This window comes from Oryzias latipes, chromosome 15, assembly GCF_053564925.1.
Source record: "Oryzias latipes strain Hd-rR chromosome 15, Olatipes_Hd-rR_3.1".
NCBI lineage: Eukaryota > Metazoa > Chordata > Actinopteri > Beloniformes > Adrianichthyidae > Oryzias > Oryzias latipes.
Window position 1 is genome coordinate 18,363,965 of NC_136251.1, and position 24,416 is coordinate 18,388,380.

The 24,416-nt window shown below is 38.3% G+C and overlaps 1 protein-coding gene across 3 annotated transcripts in view; it reads right to left on the bottom strand.

Annotated features, from left to right (window-relative positions):
* The window catches only part of camkmt (calmodulin-lysine N-methyltransferase), a 109,035-nt gene that overhangs the window by 12,273 nt on the left and 72,346 nt on the right, over positions 1–24,416 (bottom strand). For 2 of the 3 annotated variants that reach the window (XM_004077290.5, XM_020709441.3), the window contains exons 4-9: positions 20,951–21,011; positions 19,904–19,955; positions 16,836–16,899; positions 12,362–12,428; positions 7,702–7,776; positions 1,252–1,315 (exon numbers count right to left, since the gene is read on the bottom strand). In XM_004077290.5, coding sequence (XP_004077338.1) covers positions 1,252–1,315; positions 7,702–7,776; positions 12,362–12,428; positions 16,836–16,899; positions 19,904–19,955; positions 20,951–21,011 — 383 coding nt within the window. The remainder of the gene's footprint in view (positions 1–1,251; positions 1,316–7,701; positions 7,777–12,361; positions 12,429–16,835; positions 16,900–19,903; positions 19,956–20,950; positions 21,012–24,416) is intronic. The other variant, XM_078931873.1, reaches the window with a different exon arrangement.

Sequence of the window (24,416 nt, forward strand, 5' to 3'; positions counted from 1 at the left end):
GTTTTATTCTAGAGCTCTTTTTATTCTAAAATTTCAAAACAGAGACAGCTTGTTCAGAGGCTTAATGTACTCTTTATGCAAACCAGCAGCTGAACTTGTCAACATATATGTTCAAATGTAAATAAATAAGGTAGTAGGGAGGTTTGAGGCCTGATAAGTGGATGACTTTATTGTTTTAACAAATTGTTTGCATACAAGTTATATAAAAAATGTGATTTTTTTTATTTCTAAATTTAAATTTACTTCCTTCCTTTAATAGATTAAACTATGACATTTTTACTTAAAATATGTATATTTCATATGGAATTAGGCAAGTATTTAGATAATCTAAAACCATTTGGAGTCAGTCTCAATGTTTTGTTTTTTCTAACATAAAAGAAGCTCTGAAATTTTGTTATCTATGAAAAGACTCAAGGCCCCACAATAAACACAAAACTAATTAAAGACTTAAAGATAAAACTAAAAAAAACATTCAAACAAGTACAAAAACAATGACATAAAAGTATAAAAACAAAAAAATAACCAAGTATCATAAACTAAAAAAAAAAGACTAAAACTACTGCTGACTAAAAAACTTAAAAGGTTAAAAAAAGGCAACCATAGCAAAAACTTCAAAAAGGGGACTGGTACCTAAAAGTGCGGTACCTTACATAAAATATAAATAAATGAATATAAATAAATGATTTAATTTAATCTTAATTCTGTTAAAGCTCCATCAGTTTGCCCAATTTCAATGAGACCCCCTTCATTACTAAACAGCCCCTCCGCCCTCACACCACTCACTGTTTTCTATCTTTTTGCAGCCATCTCCTTCTTCCTCCCTCAGTGCCACTTTCACCTCTTTGTCATAAATGGGTATTACCTTCACTAACCTAACGTCGCTATTTAACTTGGACCCCGCTCTTCTAAGATGAATAGGAATCTCAACCTCATCTCCTGGAGCCTTTTGCTTTTTTCCTTCCATTTGCTTTAGTGTCACAGCATGGGGTCTTATCGTGGGGCCAAGGGGGAGAACTTGCCTTGGATTTATGATTAAGGGAAAAGAGGGAAACCCTGATCAGAGCGACACATTCTAGTTGCTTATGATGAGTATTAAAGCATTACATGATAATAATCCTGTCAGGCTATTAATGTGTGTATGGATTTTGCGCAAAGCCTAATTATGATTGAGAAGGGGGGGTTGATTAAGAGGATGGGGAGAAGTATATAGATTTATACAGTATATGCAGACAAACAGGCGTGGGCACTTACTTTGGGGTGCATTAATCTCCTTATAGCATCAACCAGGCTGGCTCTGTATTGGTCCAGAAACAAACTGAGAGGCAAAGGGGAGTCGGGTTAGAATGCCTTCTTATGATGGGAGGCCCAGATAAAGCTGCAGCAGTTTTATTTTCTTTTGTTTACAAATAAATCCACCAACAAGGAGAGAAGAAAAAAACAATTTGCATGAGTAAAAAAAGCGCTCCCGTCTGGTTTCCATTTGGCTTTCCATGGGTATTCATCTCAGCCCGCTGTCGAGGCAGCAGCAGGAACAAACACCAGAAAATCCAATGTACACAGATAGCATCACCTACAGTAAACAGGCACACATGCATGCACAGAAAATACACTCGCACTGAGGAAGGAAAGAAAGAACTTCCAAGGGTTTTCAAAAACTTTTTTTTTTTAAATCAGTAAGCAGGGCTCTATAAAGTAGGTGTTTTTTTAATTAGTCATCTAAATGCTAATAAAAACTCATTTAAAATGTCTAAATGGTTAAAAGGAGAAAGACTCTCATTAAACAAAAAAGCCAAATTTTCAAATTAATGCTCCATGTTATAACAAAAATCTCTAAAAAGAAAACTAAAGTAAGTAATGCCACCAAATGAAATGCAGTTGATATAATTACAAAGTTTTTTTGCTTTAAATATTCCTTAAAAAACCCATGCAGCTCTCTTACAAGATGCTTTTCCTCATTTCTCATGGTGACTTGCCAAAAGCAATCAAAAAACAATCAAATCAAAATCTATTGATCTGTTTTATTTCTAATCAAAAGTAGTTGTTTCAAAGATCTAAACTTAGGATGAATAGATGTGATACAAATTATAGGGGTAAGACATTTCTCCAATGTTCATTTTAATGTGTAGAGAAACGTAATACCTTCTCCAATTAATGTAGTTTTATCTAAAAAAATATTTCTTTAAAGGGCAATTTTCAATTGAACTTTCATGCATGCCATGAGAATGAAATCTGTTTGTCGTTTTTTTTTAATTTGTACATCCCTTTATTAGAACCTTCTCCATTTTATGTTGTGTTTACTTGTTGCATGTTTACTTCAGCAAAGGAGCAGATATATTTAGGTTATTATTTGTATAAGGTTCAATAAGTTACAAACACAGGAGAATGCCAGATAATGGATTTTTACATCTAAAGAGAGTATTTCATCTGGAAATGCTTTTCATACCCAAACCTCAAAGTAGCCAATCTTCTTTGACGTATTTTTATAGTGATAGAAACTTAGATAAAGTTTTCTTCTGATTCAGCTGTTAGTTTTAAAACACATGCACGCACACACAAAGTTCACATTGACTCCAACCAGTACACACCTGTGTATTTGAACACTACAACAACGTTCAATCCATTATGCAAGTATGGTGAGCCGCATGCTTTGCTTTGAGGGTGTGTCTCTGCCTATTATAATAGATGAAGGTGGAGTAATTTGACTAAAATGCAACAATACAGAGCAGATTTGATATAATCCTGCACATCCGTCCAACTGGCAGAGAAGAGACAATCTAGATTCGACCTTTTTAGTTTCAGTGTCTGACCTTTCCTCCATTAAAATCCTTTGATCCCAATGTGGAAGAGAGAGATATGCTGAACAGACTCCTCAGCATAGACCCTCAGTGATGGAAATATGTCTTTACCTTTTGGATAGTAAGTCAACAATGCATTAATATGTAAAAAATCCGGTATTGTAGCTTGATTCCTGTGTCGATAGGCATAGGCAAAACAAAACAAAAAAAAGGCAAACGACTTAAAGAAAGAATTATCCAACGAGGATGTTAGTGCACATGTGTAAAGCTTGTTATTCTTCTAAGTCCAGACAGAGGCGTGAGGTTTATTTGACTTGAAAGGTGAGAGGTTATGTTTGGGTTTAGTTTTCCTCAGATATCAATTCACAGGAAAAGTAAGTGGCAAAGAAAACAAGGAAGTCAGCCCTTTGGGTGGAGGTAAAGAGCTGTAGCACCCACACACAAAGGCCAAGGGAAGGACACGGTGTCTACGAAGGGGCAACAGTTTAACACCCCCCATCACACTTAAATTCCCTTTTGTCTTTACATTTATAACAAAAAAATGAATTTAAAAAAAACAATCAAGAATCTTTTTGTAGATGTATCCAAAATTTCAACATTTTTGGTTGACTTTTCCAATAAAATGAACCTAATATCTCTGTTATCTGCTAACTTAAATATTCTTTTATGAACATTTGTCGAAAAGTACGTTATAATTTCTACTTAAATAATCCTGCAGAAATTCAAATAACTTTTTGTCATTTCTATATTTTATTTGAAATAATATCACTTAATAATAATTATAATAATAATTTATTGTCCTGTAGAGCCTTTAGCTATTAACCCCCATATGTTCATGAAGACGTTATTTTGCATTGTTTATCAGTTTTTTTTACATTTTTGACATTGTTGTGTGTGTCTGTGAAACCAGTATTAGGTGTCTTGCCCTTTAGGTCACCACCAATACACCCAGATGGTTAGGGCCTATTGTCTTCTAATGACCCCTCCCACCCGAGACAGCCCAATGAACTCCAGTCAAAACGGACTGACGGTCAGAGATCAAACTGGGTGTGTGAATGTCAGAGGTCCTGCTACTATTTTTGTCTGTGTACGTATGTGAACATGTTTTCTAACTGTGAGGGTGAGACCGTGAAAACAGATGACATCAAGCAAGTCTGGCTTCACCACAGGGTTTTTTAGTGGGGTCAAATCCAAACCAGAGCTGAAAGAACACTCCATTAAACACTAGAAAACCAGGATTTACTATGAAATAGATATTTATAAAAAAAAAAAAATGAAACAAAAATGTATATATTTAGATAACATGGGATAAAAAATGAAAGTAAGGGATGTAAATTTAAAAGGAAAATAAAATGGTCACCAAAGAAACTTAAGTGGAACTAAAGCATCTTGATACAAAGTATAGCTTCAAAAAGAGCGTAATAGAAAATCTCAGAGATTTTTACTAGCAAATATTTGATCTCTAAGATATGTTTCCTTAATAATGCACTTCTCAACTATTTGGTTGCTTATTTAAAGTCTTAGGTAGCAGGATCTCCTGTAGCTCACTTCTTTTAGAAAATCAGAAATAACCCTTTTCCTTAGCAAAATATTCAGTGATAGAAAAATGTTTTTACTCCTATAGAAGTTGTGACATGTCAGAAATTAGTGGTATGAATATTTGAAACTGCATTAACTTATTTGAGAATTGCATGCCTTGCAGCTTTAGGGTAAAAATGTAGTAAATCTGTTGCAGGTTATCTTTTAATATATTTAAGATGTTTTCGATACATTGCTTCACATACTGTGTTGATACATCAAGACGGAGGTTTATTTAGCATCAGTCAAAGAAGACCTTAATGCACTGAGGGAGACGTAATGTCTGGTAGAGGATGGATAATGTTACCTGCAGCGAAAGTTACGTTTAGACAGGACATTTTTTCCAGTTTTATCCTCGATATTTAATGTAAGGCTCATTAAGACATGAATAAATATAGAGCAGAGATGTTCACAAGTTCCTTTTCACAAGTCCAAGTCAAGTCGGAGATTTTTTCGTGTTCAAGTCTCAAGCTTTAAGCTGTTTCCGAATCCACTCACTCCTGCTAAACCCCTAAAAGACTATATATATACACTAGAGACCCCATTCCCAAACTACTAAAAAATTATCTAGTGCCGCCCTGAATTTTTAAACGCAATCCGAAAACCATGCTCAATTTTATGTCACTGATTTCCCAAAATGAAAACCTGATAAATATGAACATTTTACAAAGATCATTTATGAATCCACTGTGTTCTGACCCGAAAACCTGAATGGTTTATAAAAAAAAAAAAGACAGAATGAGGTTTTGGAGTAAAACAAAAACAAAAAAGCGAATAAAGGTTCTTTGCTGAATTCTCAAGTTTTATCTGAAGTCCTCGAGCCTCTACTCAAGTCTCTGCAGATGTATATCCATGATCATGTTGCCATTACACACCTGTGCAATTAAAACTAAGATTGCAAGAAAGTTCCAATAACTTCCTTCCAGATCTTACTACAGGAGTGTATAAACTAATAAAATCCATAGAAAATTCTACAAAGACACTGATATCTGCAGAGAATGGAACATCCTAATATACAGTTGTAATTATTAAAATGCATTTATTCCTGTTTGATAAATTATAAAGGTCTTACAATAAACCCAAACTTTTACATACATCTTGTCTTTATCTGGCCTTGTTTGGATGTATGTATAACAGTATTATCTCTCCAGTATCATATTTATGATTACCAATAAAAAAAATGCAAAACAGAAACAACAAAAAAATTGTGGTAAATACATGCACACACAAATAAACTGTCTCACACAGATGCATGCACGCACACACACATATGAACAGGCCTTTATCTCACTGCTCACACATGGACAGATTTTGCGGGAAGCAGACATGCCAACATCCCAGCCAAAGATGGCCGCCCACATGCCCACTGCAGGAATCCCCGTCTCTCTGAGACTGTGTCTGCCAGACAAACAAACACCATTCTGAGGAAGCAAACAGGCTCGCCCCTTCAAACTGCCTGTATTTATGTAAAACTATTGTTGATTTTTATTTGCATGTTTTTGTTTTTCTTCCAATGCATTCAAAGGCTTTCAGGGCGTAGTTATAACAAGCTACAGCTCGTCATTTCAAAAGCTTTTGATAAATATCTGGTCTTCTTGTCTGAAAGTCAACACTGTGCTGTTCTAGTTCTTTTTTGGTTTGGCTTCTACACTAGGCCCAGTCTTGCAGGATCAGACATCCCTATTTGCCGAAATGGTCATCCGTAGTGATAATTTGCCAAACACAGTCAATCTGAGCAGACTAAAGCCTGACCTAATGGCTTAAGAGAACATTTCTAGAGCCTTACTTCAATATTTTATACTTTTAAGATTATCATGACAAACTAAATGTGTGACCTTACACATCTGACCAAAACAAGCTAATTATTCCCAGATGTATTTAGTAGCTCAAGTGCCAAGATCAAACCCTTAAACAATCAAATATTGCAAAACATTTTCACAAACAATGAGCAGAACTGTGAGTGACATGCAGAAGAAAAAAAACGGGCAACAATAACCCAGTCTTCTTTCCGTCTTCTCTGCTCAGGGATGGATCCTCTACAACTGATAGGAGCTGTAATTAATTGGAGTGGAAGTAGCCGTTGTTGACCTTTTCGAAGGTGATCATCACAATGATGTGCCTGTTAATTCGCCATCTCTCACACTTCAACCACCGGCGCTGCAATCATCACACAATCAATGGCTCGCATACATGCGCAGAAACGATGGCACCACACAGAAACATATCCTGACACACACACAGAGACCTGTGTCTGCAGCATTTATCTCTGCTGAGATAAATGAGAAAAGAACCTGCAATGGAACTTGGTGTACAAATGATGTGTCTCCCAAAGCCTGCTTGATTCCCTCATACACATATAGCAGTATGCACAAGTCCAAGGTACAGTATCCTCTATTAGCTGCTTGTGCTCTTTCTTTCTCTGGGGTTTGTACCTGACAATTACTTGTAATGACCGTGACATTAAAATAATGATAATGCCATTTGCTAATGCGGCACTTAGCACACATGCACGTACTTGTGCAGAAAGATCTGCATGAAAGAAAGCTGAATATGTTCAGTGCTTGTTGAGCTTAACAGTACAAAGCCTCATTAAAGATTCCACATGTCTGTCCAAGGACCAAATGAAGACTCTCTGAAGGACCACACCCATGAGGATGACTTTAACCAACATTCTGAACACAAGCAAAAACAAACAATCAAAAGTCTTATATGAAACCAATTTTTCTTACCCAAATAAAAGATTTTTAATGGAAATTTCAATAATAGTTGAGTCAAATATACCTGTAAAGGCCCAATCCTATTAGTTATATATTTTGACAGTAGAAGGTATCCTTTAATGAATACATTAATACCCATTTTTATGTCGCTGTGCATGTTCACTTAAACGGCTATGTTGCTAACTTTTTACTCTTTACCAGAAATAAATAAATGTGAGTCCAGATTTGCCACAAGATCTGCATTTCAATACCTTATGGGCTAATTGTTGTGTTTACGTTGCTCCATTTTCCCATTTCATCTCTGTTTCCCCCCCCCCCTTCTGTCCTGCATCAACTCTTTTATCTTATGGAGTCTCCTTCCTTGTCAAGGCGCAATTATTTGCAATTTGCCTAAGTCGTCCATTTGCTGGGACACCAAGCATGAAAACGAGGCAATTTGGTGTAAAATGGAGGCAGGCGGGCATGTGAGCATGTGTGTGTGAGTGCATGGACACGAAAGGCAAAGGTCCAGGCACTGGTATTAAGGGTGGGGGTGGGGGGCATGCAAGGAATGAGGCTCAAAAGTAAAAATAAGAGCAGAAAACAAGATAGACATCTGTTTAGGAACCTACCAGTCTGCACACATGATGACATCAAAATGATCTTCAAAGGCTGAAATGTCTTTTTCACAGTCCCACCTCAGCACCCTGTGACACACAGAAGACAAAGTTAAGCATTTCCTCTCGCCTCACTGCTGTGTCACTGTCCAACACTTTGAGCTCCTAGCTGCCGGGTATCTCACTGTGAAGACCCCTACTGTTTTACCTTGAAGGAAAAAGTATCGGGTATAGGAAGATGAGAGCTTCTGACATGACACTTGACATTTGCACCTCATGAACACAAAGCAGTAAGGCCCACTTCCACAGAGGGTACTTTTAAAATTCACACTAACATCAGTTTTTTGGGAAAAATTACCAGGAAAAGATAAAAAAAATAAAATAAAAATAACTATTATGAGCCAAGCTTGGGTGCAGACATTTAGGTTCTCCTTAAGACAGTAAATCAATTTGACAATAATGGTAAATGGTGTTTACTTGAAGTCCCCCTCTGATTATCTTTTGATCCATTTTAAAAGTGTTCCCAGTGGTCTTTTTATTTTTATAATGCTGTTTTTAGTCAAATTTAAAAAAAACCTGTGTGGTTTTCGAGGACGGTTTCTGCAGAGCGTCAGTAGTTCCTCAGAAATTCACGTCTAAGTTGTGGGCGGGACCATTGGCGCGGAGTAAGTCCGCCCCTTCCTATCATCCGTATGTATACACCAGGGGTGGGAAATTCCAGGCCTCTTGTCTCCATGATTTCCAGATATTCTTGTCCTACTCGTGGCTGATTTCCTGGTTCAGGTGTGTCCAGCGAATCAGAACATGCCAGAGCAGGATATGTTGGAAAACATGCAGGAACGCAGCCCTCAGTGCCCACCTCTGGTATACACGCTTTCCCATTAGTTTACAGCCCCTAACACCCCCAACCTAACATTACTGGTGCAACAAAAGAAATGCAATTTTAAGCTTTAATTTTCTTTATGTATCCTTCATCATGGAAAATTGGCACAAGAACAAGTTAAAAAAAACAACACAGAAAATATGATTTTCATGTGAGCCGGTCTTTAAAAAGCACTTTTCTATTTTCTTCGAGCAAGAAAGCGTTTTACATTTAAAGTCCCTTTCTTCCATTCACACACATTCTATGCTGGTAGAGTAGAACTGGCATGCAAGGTGCTAACTAAGCCACCAGGACCATAGTGGGGTTCAGTGTCTTGCCCAAGGACACTTCGACACATGCTCAGCTTGTAGTCGTGGAGGCCATCAACATGGTAGAAGCACAGACAGAGTCTCAGGACTTGGGTTTAGCTCAAAACTTTATTTTTTATTTTCTTCTATTGCCATTTCACAGTCATGCCCCAAGCTCTAACCGCTAACCAACAACAACCTCCAAACGGTTACAACTCCAACCTTTATAGGATTCCTCCTTTTGGAGTTACCATCCATACCCATACACATCCACCTAGGTTCCCACAGATAACCTATTTACACAAAATATTAATATATATACATTCAAAGTTTCACCAACCCCTATAAAAATAGGTTATTTCCCAAAACAAAAATAGAACTCACTAACTATTCCTAAACCATTTCAATAATTCACTCAAATAATATAATTAATAATATAAATCTCCCCTGTTAACTTTACAATAATTTTGGATCCATCCCAGGAACCAGTATAAGGTTCTTGTACCCTTAGGGACCTCTTTTGCTGGCGGACCATTCCCGACACAGAAAACAGAGGTGAGTCACCACAATCAGACAAGGCATACACATTGACATGTAGTAGCTACAAAAGCTAAATATTTAAATCCATCTGCTTTCACAGGTGCTCCCGACCAAGAAGAACTTTGCTGCTTGACTTTAGCTACATTAACTAATAAAAATCAGTCAGTTAACCATCTCTGCCTGTTTCTTTAATGTGATAACTGCTCGTTGTGGCAGCGAGCGAAGCAGGAATCAAACTTGCAGTACTCTGAATGGAGGTCAACCGCTCTCCCTCTATCACATAGTACTTCCAAACTTCCTGACGAGTAACATCTCCAAAAAGATCTGTATTGTTGTGATATGAAGCAAAACATGATAATGTCCCGAACAACAGATCTCTTTATGAAAGTGGTCAGATATTTTCTGTCTCTTTGGGCAGCAAAAACTCATGGTCATGTACCCCACTGGTCTCCAGCTGACCTCATTTTTTCCAGTGGAGGTCATTTCTAATAAAACTAATGTGCTCAGTCTGTTGACCATTTCTTGTTTTTACAGATGCTTTGACTGTTTACTGCAACCTGAACGACGCATACGTTGAGTTGGACTTCTCATGAAAGGTTGCCACTGGCCAAGGCCTTTTGGAATGATTAGAGATTGTGCATGCACCATTCCAGTCCTGCAGTTACCTTATCTTTTTCTTCTCACCGCCTTCCCTTTCTCTCTTTCACACTCAAGCAGATTGAGGGATTATTAATTAGGCATTTTTAACACTCAGTAAACAAAACATTAGGCCCTGCGAGGAATACAATCTCGATTCACAGCAGGAGGCCCCAGCACACATCAAAAACTCAAACACACATATGCACAAATGCGCACACCCCATCAGGCGACATGCCCCTCCCTATCCATTGCTTTGTACAATCGCATCATGGCCTTCGCCCTCCCTTGCAGCGCTGAAATGACAGCAGGCATAATCTGAAAAGAAAACAATCAAAGTAATGTAGCCTAATTATACGTTTACTTTTTCACTCCATCTACCACTCATGTAAATATGCAAAAGAGAGAAAGACAGCGAGAGGGATGGAGAGGAGAGGTAGGGGAGCAACTCACGCAGCAGATGGAAAATCCTTTTTTAAGTCAGGGACAACAATTAACTTGATTTTAGACTGTCCTTGTGCATAAATATGTTCATGTGTGTGTCTGTGTGTGCGTTAGAAAGTTTTATCACTGGAGATCAAAAGGGGTCATGTTTGTTTAATGATCTCAAGCAAATGCACATATTTAGAGTCTGCAGACTAACACTTGGCATTGCAGCATTTAAATCCTTGACTGCTTCTGTCATTTTATTACAAACAGATGAAATATTTAAATAAAATGTAAAAATAGTTAAACTTTTTGACCCCTATTTAAGTTAAACTTGCAACATTTGACAAAAAAATTCAAAAAGTACAAAAAGGATAAAGAAGTATTATCTAATATAAACTGTTTTGAATTGTTACTGACCAAAATTTAATAAGGAAAAAAAAAGAGAATCAATTGAATGAAACAGTTATTCAGTTGAAAATGTCAGCAGATAATTATGCAAAATGCTGCTGAAGAACATATGTCAGGGGCAAGGTTTAGGAAACTAAAATGCTAAACATTCTGTTTGTAATTACCATGTGGTTTTTGAACAATGAAAAGAAAGGGGAAAAACAGAGTAAATAACAATTTGACATTTGTTTGAAGATTAATGCAGTTGTTAAAAGTTGGAAATTAGAGCAAAGTAAATTGTTTATTACACCATGTGCCTGCACAATCTGCCTCTCCAACAATGTACTTTTAATAAAAATATTTTTTAACAATCTTTGGGTTAAATTTAATTGGTATCAATGTGCATTGCTTGGAATTTAGAGAGTTAATGAGGATAACCAGCTAAACATGCAGGGGGGTGAAGCTAAAACATTTATATTAGGGACAGGGGGGCAGAAGACTTTGGAAGGCTGGCAAATGAGAACAGCAGAGTGGAAGGTTATTACAAATGAAAGAATCAAAAATGCCCATTTCAGTTTTATTATTATTATAAAATATTAAAACATCAGTTTTATTTAGCTAATTTTGCTCTTAAGCAATATTGCTTTTTGTTATTTATGTGATGCTTCATGAAGTTTATATTTATAACTTTAATAATGATACTAATATTAACTCAAAAAACTGGGGGGCCAAAGCCTTTGGTCAGGGGTTAACTTCTGTGTCCCTGAATACATGGTTTAAAACATGTCTTTACTGATATCAGAAACTTTCAAATATTTCTATATTTCTAGACAGTACAAAGGTACTGGATTGCATCCAACTAACTAAATTAAAGGAATATTGTTTTTTTCATAGCCAAAGCAGATGCCTAGTATGAAGTCTCCCAAACCGGTAAGAGCTAAACGATTGCACCATGGATGACTCTAATGCCGGTTGGAAATATATGATGCCTCAAAAAGAAATATAAATCAAATCAAATCAAATAGAAAACTCTGGATTATATGCTATTTCTAAATATTTCATTATTATTAGAAAATAATTGTTTATTATTATTTAATATTATTTGGAGATTCAGAAAAGCACAGAAGGTAAAAAGTCTAAAAATGAGCAGCGTGATGACATGTTCTGAGTTCTGTGAATTTCTCTTCTTCTCTGTGAAGAGATTGGTACTCCTAAGACATTGAAACCCACATTGCTCCTGGTGGTTATAGTTGCTGCCAGTGTTTGGCAGTGATCAGTGTGTGAATGTGTGGGTGGATGGGATTGTGACTGTAAAGCCATTTGTGCCTTCTAAGAAGGTAGAAAAACCGTATATAAGTTTACGCTATTTACCCCTTTACCATTAAAGAGCTCAGTGTTTCTAAATATTGACCCATTCAAAAACAGACAGACTGTTTTTTACAATCCTGGTCAGTGACATCTTCTTCCAGTGTGCATTTGAGTGTCGGGTTACGTGGAAAATAGAAGTTCTCACCTGGAGGACACGTGTGTGGATCCAAACTTTCCCGCTTGCTTGTTTTTTTCAATTACCTCTTGAACATCTGCGTGCTAATCAAGGAAAACCGTGAGGAGAAAAAAAGCAATACAGAAACATTATGCATGGGCGGCTGCACCAAACAGTGTCGCAACCACTGAGAGGGTTGAAACTGTGGCAATAAAGGAGAATCAATGACGTTTTTGTAATTGTGGGTATCGCGGTCACAGAGATTCATGAAGAGACAAACCCTGGCGATCAGGACACAGCAGAAACCAACATGGAGAAGTGCGTGCAGCTGATCTCCATGGACAGGGAGCCGGATCACATTAGCCTCCTGGTGGATCAATGGGAGGGCTTTTAACCACAGATAGAAGAACCCATACTATTCCTCCCATATGCATTAACATGCTCACACAAAGATGGAGACATACAAAGGCAGTGTGATTGATGTCAAGTTGTCTATTAATGCAGTGATTTGTGGAGTTTGAAAGTAATTCAATTAAGGTCTCCTTGTCTTTAAAGCCCCTTAAGAGTTTAAATAAATGCAATTGTAAAAATACATGAAGAGAATGGAAAAGAGGTGTGATAAACTGATAAATTATTTCTGGAAAACCCATACAAATGAAAAAGGTACTCTTGAGGGATAAGTAGTTTGTGAGTGCACACCACAAACACTATGAACACAAACACAGGTGGCAAACCTGAGCAAGACCAGGTTATGAATGAGGATGATGGGAAGGAGATGAGAGGCGCTTTCTCTAATCTCATCACCAGCACATCTCTGGGGTAAAAGGTGAGCACACACTTAGAGCCACACACAGCTGGAAACACACAGAAAATTAAAAGGAAACAGTCAGAGAAAGATTTGAGTTTTATTAAACATTACATTGGAATTATATTTGCTCCCACTGCTTGAGGTAGAGAAGCAGCCACCATTGACATGCATCAATCATTCCTAATGGAACGTTTCAATTGATTTCCAACGGAGGCATTCAAGGTCACAGTAACAAAGTCTCTTCTAAACTGCTGTGTGTGTGTTTGTGTACTTGTGAGCACAATAAATAAGTTCAACAACTTCTAAGAGAGGGGGAAAAAAATCTATTTTTGGACCTATCTAAAATGTCATCTGTTCACAACGTTGTTTCTTGCATATCTTCTCATCTATTTCAATGTGTCCATCTAAACCCTATCACAACCCGCTATCTTCATCTATTCGAACACCAACTGCAAAATAAGGCCATGAGAGATAAACAGAGGCTATTAGCAGAAGGCTAAGCTTCCTCAACAAGAGGAAACACCACACAGTGCCTGGAGTGTGTGAATGGGCCAAGTTGGCTTAGGCCACAGTGAATTATGCATCTTACTGAGCCCTTCTTTTTCTCTGTGTGTGTTTTCGATCCATTCTGGCCACGATTTCACTTACAATTCTCTTTAGCTGTTTGTTCTGGGAAACAAAGCGGTTGGTCAATGGTATATTGTTTGTGTGGCCAAGTGTGTGTTTTACAGGATCCATAATATTATTGTTTGGTCTTATTGTGATCTGTAAAAGAGCATTGTAGACGGCTGAGACAGAGATATTGTAAACAGAGCTAAATCTGGACATGCTGTAGTGGTCAGTGGGGAAGAAATGAGTATTTACATTTCCCTCTTTTGTCAATCAGTAGTGGTTTTACACAAAGCTGTCCAGTAATAAAACCAAATCCTTGCAGAATTAGTAAGAACACAGGAAGCCTTCAAAATAGTGTGAAAATAAAAAGGAAGACAAAAGGCAACCAAATAAAACGGTGGAGAAAAAAAATCAAAATTTGATGGTCTTTAAACTGTCGGCTGGTCGATAATTCACGCCACAATCTTACAACTTCTTGTGGATAAGAACTTAATTACAAGCCAAAACCTTATTCAGACACATTTTAAACAAACCTTGATTGTTCCTGCTTCCAAAGAACACTTCAAGTCCTAACCCCAGCCTCACAAAAAGTCTCAAAGTAAATCTGACAGGATGGCAATTACTGTGCTCTTTACTTGGTATTGTGGGCAGCTGGGATTGGTGGATGCCACGCTGAGTGCTAGTGTTGGGTGTTTGTCACAGTTAGTGCCTCATCCACTGCTTTTGCCCTGTGTTAAAAGAGGTGGTCGCTATTCTTTCACTCAATAAAATCTCTGACTTCAGGGCAAAAGCAAAAAAGGTAAAACATTTTTGTCTGTTGCTGAATGTTCTCTAACAAATCTGAGTCAGCATTTAATATAAACACCTAGAAAGACGTATACAGTAAACCCTTGTTTTTCGCGGGGGTTACGTTCCAAAAAGAACCCGTGATAGGCAAAATCCGTGAAGTAGAAACATTTATGTTTTTCTTACAATTAATATACAATTAAATACTCTATTATACATTGAAAAGAAAGAACAAACCATTTTACAGGCTCAAGCATTTGTTTAACTAATAAAGGTACTTTAGAAACGTTTTTTTCCAACAAATATCTTCTGTACTGTACTGTCAAATAATAATTTTTATCATCGATGTGTACAGAAAGCTTCAAATCGCGGAGATTAGCCCCGCCCACCGGGACCCGAGTAAATGGATTAAACGGGAGAAAATTTAAAAATGATTATGAAAAAAATACAAAGTACAGTGGGACAAATAGTGACTCAGGTGTATTTCACTGCTATTCAGACTGAACCGCTGCATCCTGACTCCGCTCTGCAGTGTTTTCTTCTTTTGAAGCCCGCGGTGCAGGTGTGTTTGTTCGGGAGAAGAACATAGTGATTGACAGTTGATGTCGCTCTTTTTCTATAGGTTTTAGAGAAACTCGAAATTGCAAGAGAATTTGCACGTATGTAATTTAAATTTGGCAAACTGTTTTATGTACGTGTACATATTAAACTGCAACGTTATTGACGCACAGGTAGAAAAGAAGCGGAGTGACTTTTTAGCCAATCACAATGCAGAACATAATGCACGATGCAAATCCGTGAAGTAGCGAAACCGTGAAAAGTAAACCGCGTTATAGCAAGGGATCACTGTATATAAAATACAAACCCAGCAGAAACTAAAATATTAAACAAAAATGTCATGTTTTCTACAAGAAGATTACACTTTTCAATGAAACTGTTTTACAGATTTAAACTTTTGTTCTATAAGAGTTGCATTAAAGGTGAAAAAGGTCAACACTATAAACATGTTTCTATTGGTTTATTCCATAAGGGGTAGAGTCATCTCTTTTTTAAATTTGTCTTCCATTTTTTTTTTTTACTGTGGCCAGAATCTCTTGCTGTGAAATCTTAGAAGGAAAGCTTTTAACAGCATTTTTCCATAAATTAAGCAAACATTGAAAAATAATAGGGGAGTGTTTCCGAGCAATTATCTATCATGAAGAATTAAAGTAAGAATAGAGTTTCTGCACAAATAGCCTCAGAATCAGGACTTGCTGGGGAGACTTTTACTGTGGCCTGCATATCCTCAATCGCACTGGAAGAGCTGGAGGAGGTGACCAGGGAGAGGAACATGATGCTCTTACTGACACCAATTTGCACAAAACCAGCAGAAAACCACTGGATTATGTTCTTCGAGGCAACTGGACTTTTAAAGGTTTGTCAGAATAACAATCTTTTATTATCAATATGCAGTGCACAACGAAATTGTTTTCATCTAGTCAGCACATAAATAATCTGAATTCTCTATCATCTGTTAGAACTGAAGTAGCTACTGGGATGAGCAGCAAAATGTTTTCTAAATCAATTTGTTCAAGTTCTGTTGCTCTAAGGAGAAACCAGTGAGGTGGAAAGTATGTACAAAAAATCATTACCTTATCCTTCGGTTTTTAACTCTGAAAAGACAACGGGGCTTGCCTTTTTCACTAAAATGAGGCCATGCCAGAGTCCAACCGGCACCGTGGTGTGGCTCTTTTGGTATCTATGAACTGGTGCCATCCCCGGGCAGTGGCCGCCCTGCAAAGGCACGACACCAGCCCCTGGACTCGAGAACGAGATGGCGTTGCGGTGAACGTGAGCAATAGAGGGAATTGATGTCGCCTCATACTGTATTGGAACACATGCAAGGCACCGACAGTAGAAGTTGTTTATGAGCCAAAGATGGGGAGTTTTCAAACCCTAGTGGCAATTTTGACAGGTCTACAAGTGACCATATAAGCCGTTCTTTCTTTCCTGTTGACAAGTCAGTGCACAACATATGTCTACATTTTTATATCTTTTTGGTTTCCAATAAACATATACATTGAAAATTTGCTTTTTACCCCCAAAAAAATTCAAACATTTTATGAAAATATAGACTTTACAAATCAAATAATCTATCTACATTCCTTAAACAAAGATTTTCAAAAGATGTTTTCTGAAAATCAAAATCTCTCCAAAAAAAGCCTTTGTAGAAACAAATCTATACACAAATGTGAGCGGGGAAAATGAGGCAAAGATGGAGTGATGTAAAGAGGAACTGAGAGAAGGATGAAAGGATACTTTGGATGGACTTCTCGTTGCCATCTGATAGAAGAACTTCCTTCACGTCAGCAGAAATGGCAACCTGAGAGCCAAGAAAAGGACTTATAAATGAAACAACACTGAACAAAAGAACAAAAAGCAATCGCACTCTTCAATGAAGCAAACATCTGAACACACACACAGACGCACACAGTAATGACAAATCAAATGTACAAAGCTTCACTCTCGACGGCCCAGCCCACCCTGTGCTGGTTCTCCATTACCCCCACTCTTTCCAGCTATTTTCCTCTCTATCTTCACCCCATTTTTATGTCTGCATTATTTTAATCATTCAATCAAATCAGTCAATACTTTTATCATTGTGGCTAGCAGTGGGGGCTGCTATCTTGCTATCACTCTGTTCAGTAATTGCATTGTGACAGGGGATGATGGCAAGCGCAGAGCCTTTTCATTTGACGCTGGGTGTTTATCAGGCAGAGCCATCACTCCGTTCGCCGCTGTCACTCTGCACTGGGCTCGCCAGGCCTGCCTGATGCCCTTCATATAACTTTGCAGTGCAGACTGCAAAAGAGAGAGAAAAAGGGTCTTTTTGCGCTCCAATGTGTGAGCGAGATGTAGATAGTGAGGTGTGTGCTTTATAATAACCTCATCTTATAACATTCTTCTTCCTTTGCGAGTGCTCCTTACTATCGGCATTTTTGTGTCAGGCTGTCAATTTCTCTAAAGAAGTGTATGTGTGCATGCATTTGAGTGGCGCATGGAGTTTTGTGTTGGCACGCCCCCGCGACTCATCATAGGTGTTCAAAAAAGTAAATACATTTAAACGGCGTGATGTGTATACAGATTCCCGGAGCAACAGAGCAAACGTTGACGCATTTATCCACAAACACACAGGCGCACATGTCCAGAGCCTGAAGGGGGTGCGAGGGAGTCGCACTGCGTGTACCACCATCTGCCTAAACGGAGGGTGAGACCTTCAGGCTGAGCTGGAGCATCCATCTGAAAGAGCAGGAGCTTTCTCTCACAACCCCAGATATAAAAATTAAAGTGGATCTGTTTGCGTAACAGTTGCCAAAAGCCTTAAAAAATGAGTTTTGGGATCTGGTGTTTCCCCATCTACTGAGATCTACAAAGATACACACTCACATTTTAGGACCTTAAAGACAAACTGAACCAGAAGTTAACCAGCAGTTTTAAATTATGAACTGATTTGACATGCAATCTTGGTCTGGAGTTCAAATTCTAGAGCAACAGTACATGGAAACAGGTTGGACATGTATGTAAGGAAAGTTCATAAATAACTTGCCTTGCTTTTGACTTATTTTAAACAAGTTTGCTCTAAGGCAAGGCTTTCAACTTCTGCTTTGATGTTGGAGGGGACATAAAGGTTAACCATTATAGCAACACTGACTCGTATAACATTTTAACTTCTAACATACAACTGTTTAAATGTGGTGAAAATGGTGTCAGTGACGGATGGAGGGAGGAGGAAAAGGAGAGGCGCGAAGAAAGGATTCCATCTCAGTCCACCAATGTCAAAACATGGTGTATTGACTGCTTAGAGATAAAACCCAGCTTTCATTCACACATGTGAACACACACACACACCGAACGGCATCTAACAGATCGATGGGACACTGACGCCTGCTATGTGGAGGGGCCCCTAAGACCCTGGCTAATAAACCTAGAAAGAAATGCAGTGCCTCTAACTTAGCGTGTGCCAAATATTATGCACTTGTACTGTTTGAATAACTACATGACTTCCAAAGTCTTAGCAAAATTTCTTGGTAATCAAATAAATGCGGACTTAAATCCACATTTTTCATGACTGCATTAGTGTTTTTTCATTTGTTTCGCAACTTTGCAGCACTCAGTGTTGGCATCTGTAGATGGTGAAGCTCTTTATAAACTAAAACTAAAAACTTTTGATTTAGCCGCAACCTTACCAGATGAAATAACGAATCTCATCAGTTGTAGTAATAAACCTTACTGGGTGTATTCATTATAGTAATGGATCTGGTCTAGTTCAAATATTTCGCCATGAGAGCCATTTGATGAAGTGAAAATGTGAGGGCCAACCAATCGGCCTGCATTCTCTAAACCCTTATAATGGGATTTTTTTTTTTTTCTTCACATAGAACAGAAATACATCTTTGTATATTTTTACCCAAATTACTATGAATTTCATATTTGAAGACCAAAAATAAAATTTCAAACTTTCTGTCAGGAGAAAAGCCTTTTGTGAACTTTGAGTATGGGCTCATAAGAAATGTAACATTTTAATTAAATGCTTACTGTAACCTTGTAAATTCACATCATCTGAACAGGCAAATTACACAAATAGTAATCTTTTTCAGAAGTACAAACCACTATGGTTTTGATCGCAGAAATAAATAAATCTGTTCTTGTGTTGCCCTTGCGGCTCTGAAGGTCAAGATAGTTGTTGCCAAAGGTTTACAACTGCTTATAATGTAATTTAGCCAATCACAAACAAGAAATTTTAGTCCTAAGAAATTGTTGGGGTCTGTAAATTATTGACTGATTGACTGATTTTATGACAAGACCCTGTGGGCCGGTAGAAATTTGACAGTGGGCCGTATTTGGCACAAAGGCCAGACTTTGGACATGCCTGGGCAGGGGGGTATTTATAAGGCTTTTACTAATTATCACTCTCTTTTTGAGATTTCTTTCATTTTTTCTTATCTTGTCCTATCCTTTCTTTTAAAATATATGTCTGAAATACAATATTATTATTATCATTATTCAGCAAATTTGTAATGTAATTAAATGTCCTGGACATTTTTTGATAATTAAATTGTTGTAAACAAGCTGGAGAAACTATATTGCATAATATTTTTTGGTTAATGTGGTGCACAAGACATTAATTGCGGTTTATTATAAAGAAAACACTTGTTAAAGAGTATAAATGCAAATTCGCAGACTTTGGCATTAAGACCTATATGATAATGTTTGCATATAGATGATCAGTGTGCCTGTGGTGTGTGTGTGTGTGTGTTTTAATCAGAGGGGCTATGTTTAATTAAGAAGGCAAGCTTCTCCTTCAGGAATCTGTGTGTCTCACTTACCATGAGCCCACCAAGGCAAGTCATGCCTCCTCCTAACTCACATACTGCGCCCCTGACAGAAAAGAGAATCAAGCGGGGGTGAGATTCAGAACCAGCAGTTTAGTATGAACACACACATCCACAGTACAGTAGACATGCGGGTGAATTCACACACTCGTACTATCCAACAAGCACATACACAAACACTAAACACAGCAGGGTAACAAATATCAATTCAACCATCAACTTGAAAGCTGAATACTGAACATTGAGAAGCACAAGCTCAATCAGCAGGAAATCTGAGGAACACACACACACATACACACAGAGTCCTGTCGCTCGCATGCTCATTCAGCCCCTTCCTCCATCTTCTTCCTCTTTTCATCTCTCCAACCCCTCCATCTCTTCCCCTGTCCTCTTTCATCCCTCCCTGACTCCCTCCCTCTCCCACTGACCTTCACTACCCCGCTCTGATCAATACCCCTCTCCTCCGCGCCTCCCGCCTCTTGAATGTTAAAACAGGAAATCAAAGGGTGACGTTCCACCTTGAGTGGAAATCAAAAGTGCCTGGGTTCTTTTCAGCCCGATGCCACAGGGCAGGCCGATGCTCGGCAGACAACAAACGGGAAAAGAGCAGCGCCGAATGCCGCATAGCAGCGAAAAGTGCATCAAGCATTTACTGCTGCCCCCCAGCTTTAAATGACTACATTTCAGAAAAGAGTAGCAGACGTACAACCTGTGAATATGATCTACTGCTTGTAGAATACACAGAGAGTTTGGTTTTAAAGAGTTTTATACATTTTTCTAAGGAATCTAAATGTTTGAAATGCAAAACTCCACTCCACTTTTCTATCAGACCAACAGTCATTCATTGCTTTCTTTTCACTACATGCTGACTTCCTGTCAGGCAGCCTGTCTCAGGTAGATAAAGACAAAAAATGGAGCAAAACGACACGCAATAAGGATTATTTTCATAAAAAAATATCGATACAAATAACAGATGAAAGTAAAGAAAAGCATTTTTGTCTCCATTTTCACATAAAATATAATAAAAGAGGATAAACTTACTTGAAGGTGTGTCTTTTCTGAAGGCAGTAATGTGCCATTACCTCCTCAGATGGCCAAACACCTTAATCAAAGACACCAAAACAGAGTCAGTTACTTCAAACGTCTCACCGACGTTACAGTTCTAAGACAGATTTATGACAATGATGCATTTAGAAACTCGTGTGTCAGTGTGCTTTGATCCTGGTTTCTACACATCAGAAGACATCTATATCAACATAAAACCTAAAAAAAAACAATGAGCATTCAGTGAAACATGAAAGGAAGCATTGTATTTTCCAGTCTGTGTTCATTTGCAACTCCTGTGGTTTCCACCTTGCCCGTGATCCAAGGCTTCTCCGTCTGTCTATCGTAAATCCTTGCAACACACTCCCTCTTTGGCCATTGTGCATGCAAGTGTGTGCATCGTGAGAGACTGCGAGTGTGTGTGTGTAAGACAGGGGGTCCAGTGGGTGATAATCACAGCGTGCAGGCCTGTCTGGCTTATCACCTACTGTCAGCCCTTCTCCTTCTGTCGTGCACCAAACACACACTGAGACGCACACGCTCGCATGTTTCGAACTACTTCCCTTCTTTCCATGCATGTACAAGGAGACAAACACACATGCATCTTGGCAGCAGAAGAAGTAAACATTCACTTGAATAAAACTTCAGGTTTTTGCTTCTGGCTTTGAACAAGAAGGTACGCGTTTGTGAGACTGCATAAATCCGCACAAGTGTGTGCGGCTATGCGGTTTTTTGGGAGAGAGAAAAAGGAAAGAAGAGGGGGATGTGGAATGAGTTGAGGACAGCAAGCATAGGACACAGATAGAAAATGAGCAAGGTGACTAGAGAAAACGGGAGGGCTAGAGGAGGAGAGGGAAAAGGTGGTTGTCGATACAATAAGCGGCTTACAGGCGGCCTCTCATCACCTCATGGGGCAGACATCACTCCTCCCTCACTCTCCTTCCCTTTGTCTCTCTGTTTCCCACTCTTTCCCTCAGCTCCCGTCTACCAAGATTAGCTCAAGCAAGCAGGATTTAATAATGCCTATTGATAAAGTGTCCAAATATTCTTTTTCCCTATTAAAAAAATACTTTCAACTGCTGGGCCTGACATCACACACACACACACACAATGGTGTGGCTGGGCACGTACGGCTGTACTAAAGTGACATTTTAAGTTTCATCTGTTCTTCCTCTTCACTAAGGGGCTTGTCGCACGCTACTGAAAACTGCACAGCAACACACAGATCAGTGTGGCCCTTATTCTCTGCATGCGCCTTATCTTAAGTTTGTTATTCTTTATTTTTGCCACGCTTTTAAATGTCTTCTTTCATGTGGATTTTGTTTTTAAGTTCAAAGGTGAACGCTGGGGTTGTTCCATTTTGTGCTGTTATCAACAAAACTATAAACGCTTAAATCCATCAATGTGTTGGTTTTCTCCCAACGCCGGCTTTTCAAGCCCGACGCCTAAATGAGAAAGAACTTAATGAATTCTTTTCTCCCCAAAAGCAGCAGATTACTACAGACAAGACCAGAATAGAGTCAATGTTGCCTCTTGATTCCTGAGTAAGAACTTGAGAGTAATTTTTATATCTATTCAACAACAACAAAAACCACAAATCAAATTTAAGGTCTTCATTTGCTCAGTTACTTCAAGGTTCACCCTCATATCAACATATTTGTGAACATTTCAAACGGTTTCAGCAAATACCTCAAATAAAACCTGATTTAGGCCCAAAATAGGTACCAGCTGCTGTCTGACTGATTCTGCACCTGCCTAGAAATCTGCACAGCATGTAAGCAACCTGAGAGCAAAGCATCATATTTCACAGAAAAAGAAAATACATACCAAGTCAACATGAACAAACACATATTTGCATTAGTTGTTATCAAAACAGCATCTTTAGATCCTCCATAAATCTGGAACTGTGTTTTACTGCTCTTCACACAAGAGCATCAGAACACTTTCCTTTGTCAAAAGGAAATTCTCCTCTTCCTCTTTGTGCCGGCACATAACACTTGACATGAGGGGTCACCCAGAACATCTTGGGCAGATGAACAGTAGAGGGTGGTAATGTAGCACTAAACAGGGCGTTATCCTCAACTCATAACAAGCACAACTGAATGTAAAAAAGCATCTCATTATCTCACTTAAATTAGTTTCATTGGTCCGATAGGATGGTGCGTGAAGGATAAGGAGAATCACTGGCACGACTGGAATATGAGGGCTTTTATTCGATTTTTCTACAAATACTGACTGAGTGCAAAACCTGTTCACCCTGCACTCCACCAGAAAGATGTGAAAGTACACACAAAGCTGGCTGATAACTACAAGAATGAACAATAATTCAAGAGATGAACACAACTGTTATGAAACAATAAACATGGATCAATTAAACACAAGACGTTTTTAGCAAAGTGGAATATTTGATTATTTAAAATGTCTTATTTAGTCCAAGAAAACCATAAAACCATCACAGTTAGTTCAACTCTGATCATTTTGATCTATTTTTAAAAGTGTTCCCAGTGGTCTTTTAACTACAACCATGCCACATTTAGCCAAAATCAAAAAACGTGTCGTTTTTTAGGACAAAGTTTCTGCTCAAGAGAACTGTCGGATCGATCCACCATATTGGATGTGTTTTCTACCCGCTGTCAATGAAAATGTCATGTGCCCAAAGTTGAATCCCTGATTGCCAGAGGTCAGATTTTTAACTCTTGCCGCCTAAATCGCGCCGCTGAAATCTCGCTGCTGCCAGATCTTTCCACCGCAACCGTCACTCCAATCGCGCCGCAGGACCTCAAATCATGTCAGTAACATTGACTTAACATTGAAACTGGCCGAGCAAATCGTATTTAGTGTGAACGCAGCTTAAACTTAACCTGTAATCCTAGACTTCACCCTTCCTCTGGGTCCGTGTGACCAAGAAATACGTTCAGCACTGGCCACACATACTTGGAAAGTTATGTTCGAATTGTCACTTTCTTCATGGCATTTCATTTTATTTGCTGTGCAAGTGAAATCCACAATCTGCATGGGCTAGCATCAAATCAGTTCTGATCCGCAGTCAGTGCTGCTTGCTGGTACAAAGTAGCCTAAAATATAACGTAATTCGAAACATTTTTCATGGACTCAAAGTACTTTTTTATGTGTAATTTTATTGAACAGCAGGGCCTGGTATACACCTTCGTTTTGTCATCCCACACGTTAAAAAAGTCTCGATTTGTGTCACTTTTCACCATTTCTTTATCGCTGAAGATAAACTAAATGTCATTTGTGGAGATTTTTAAAAACAGTGGCTTTAGATAGACATGAATTATGGCTTTTTAAGACATTTAGGTTGTGGGATTTAGGATAAAAACTTAATCATAATTACAACCCCACTGGGAATTGTTTTAAAGAAAAACTTTTCATGGGGGACTTTAAATATGTCCTATATTTTAGTGTCACTTAAACCTTGGTGCAGCTTTTTCTATTATCAACA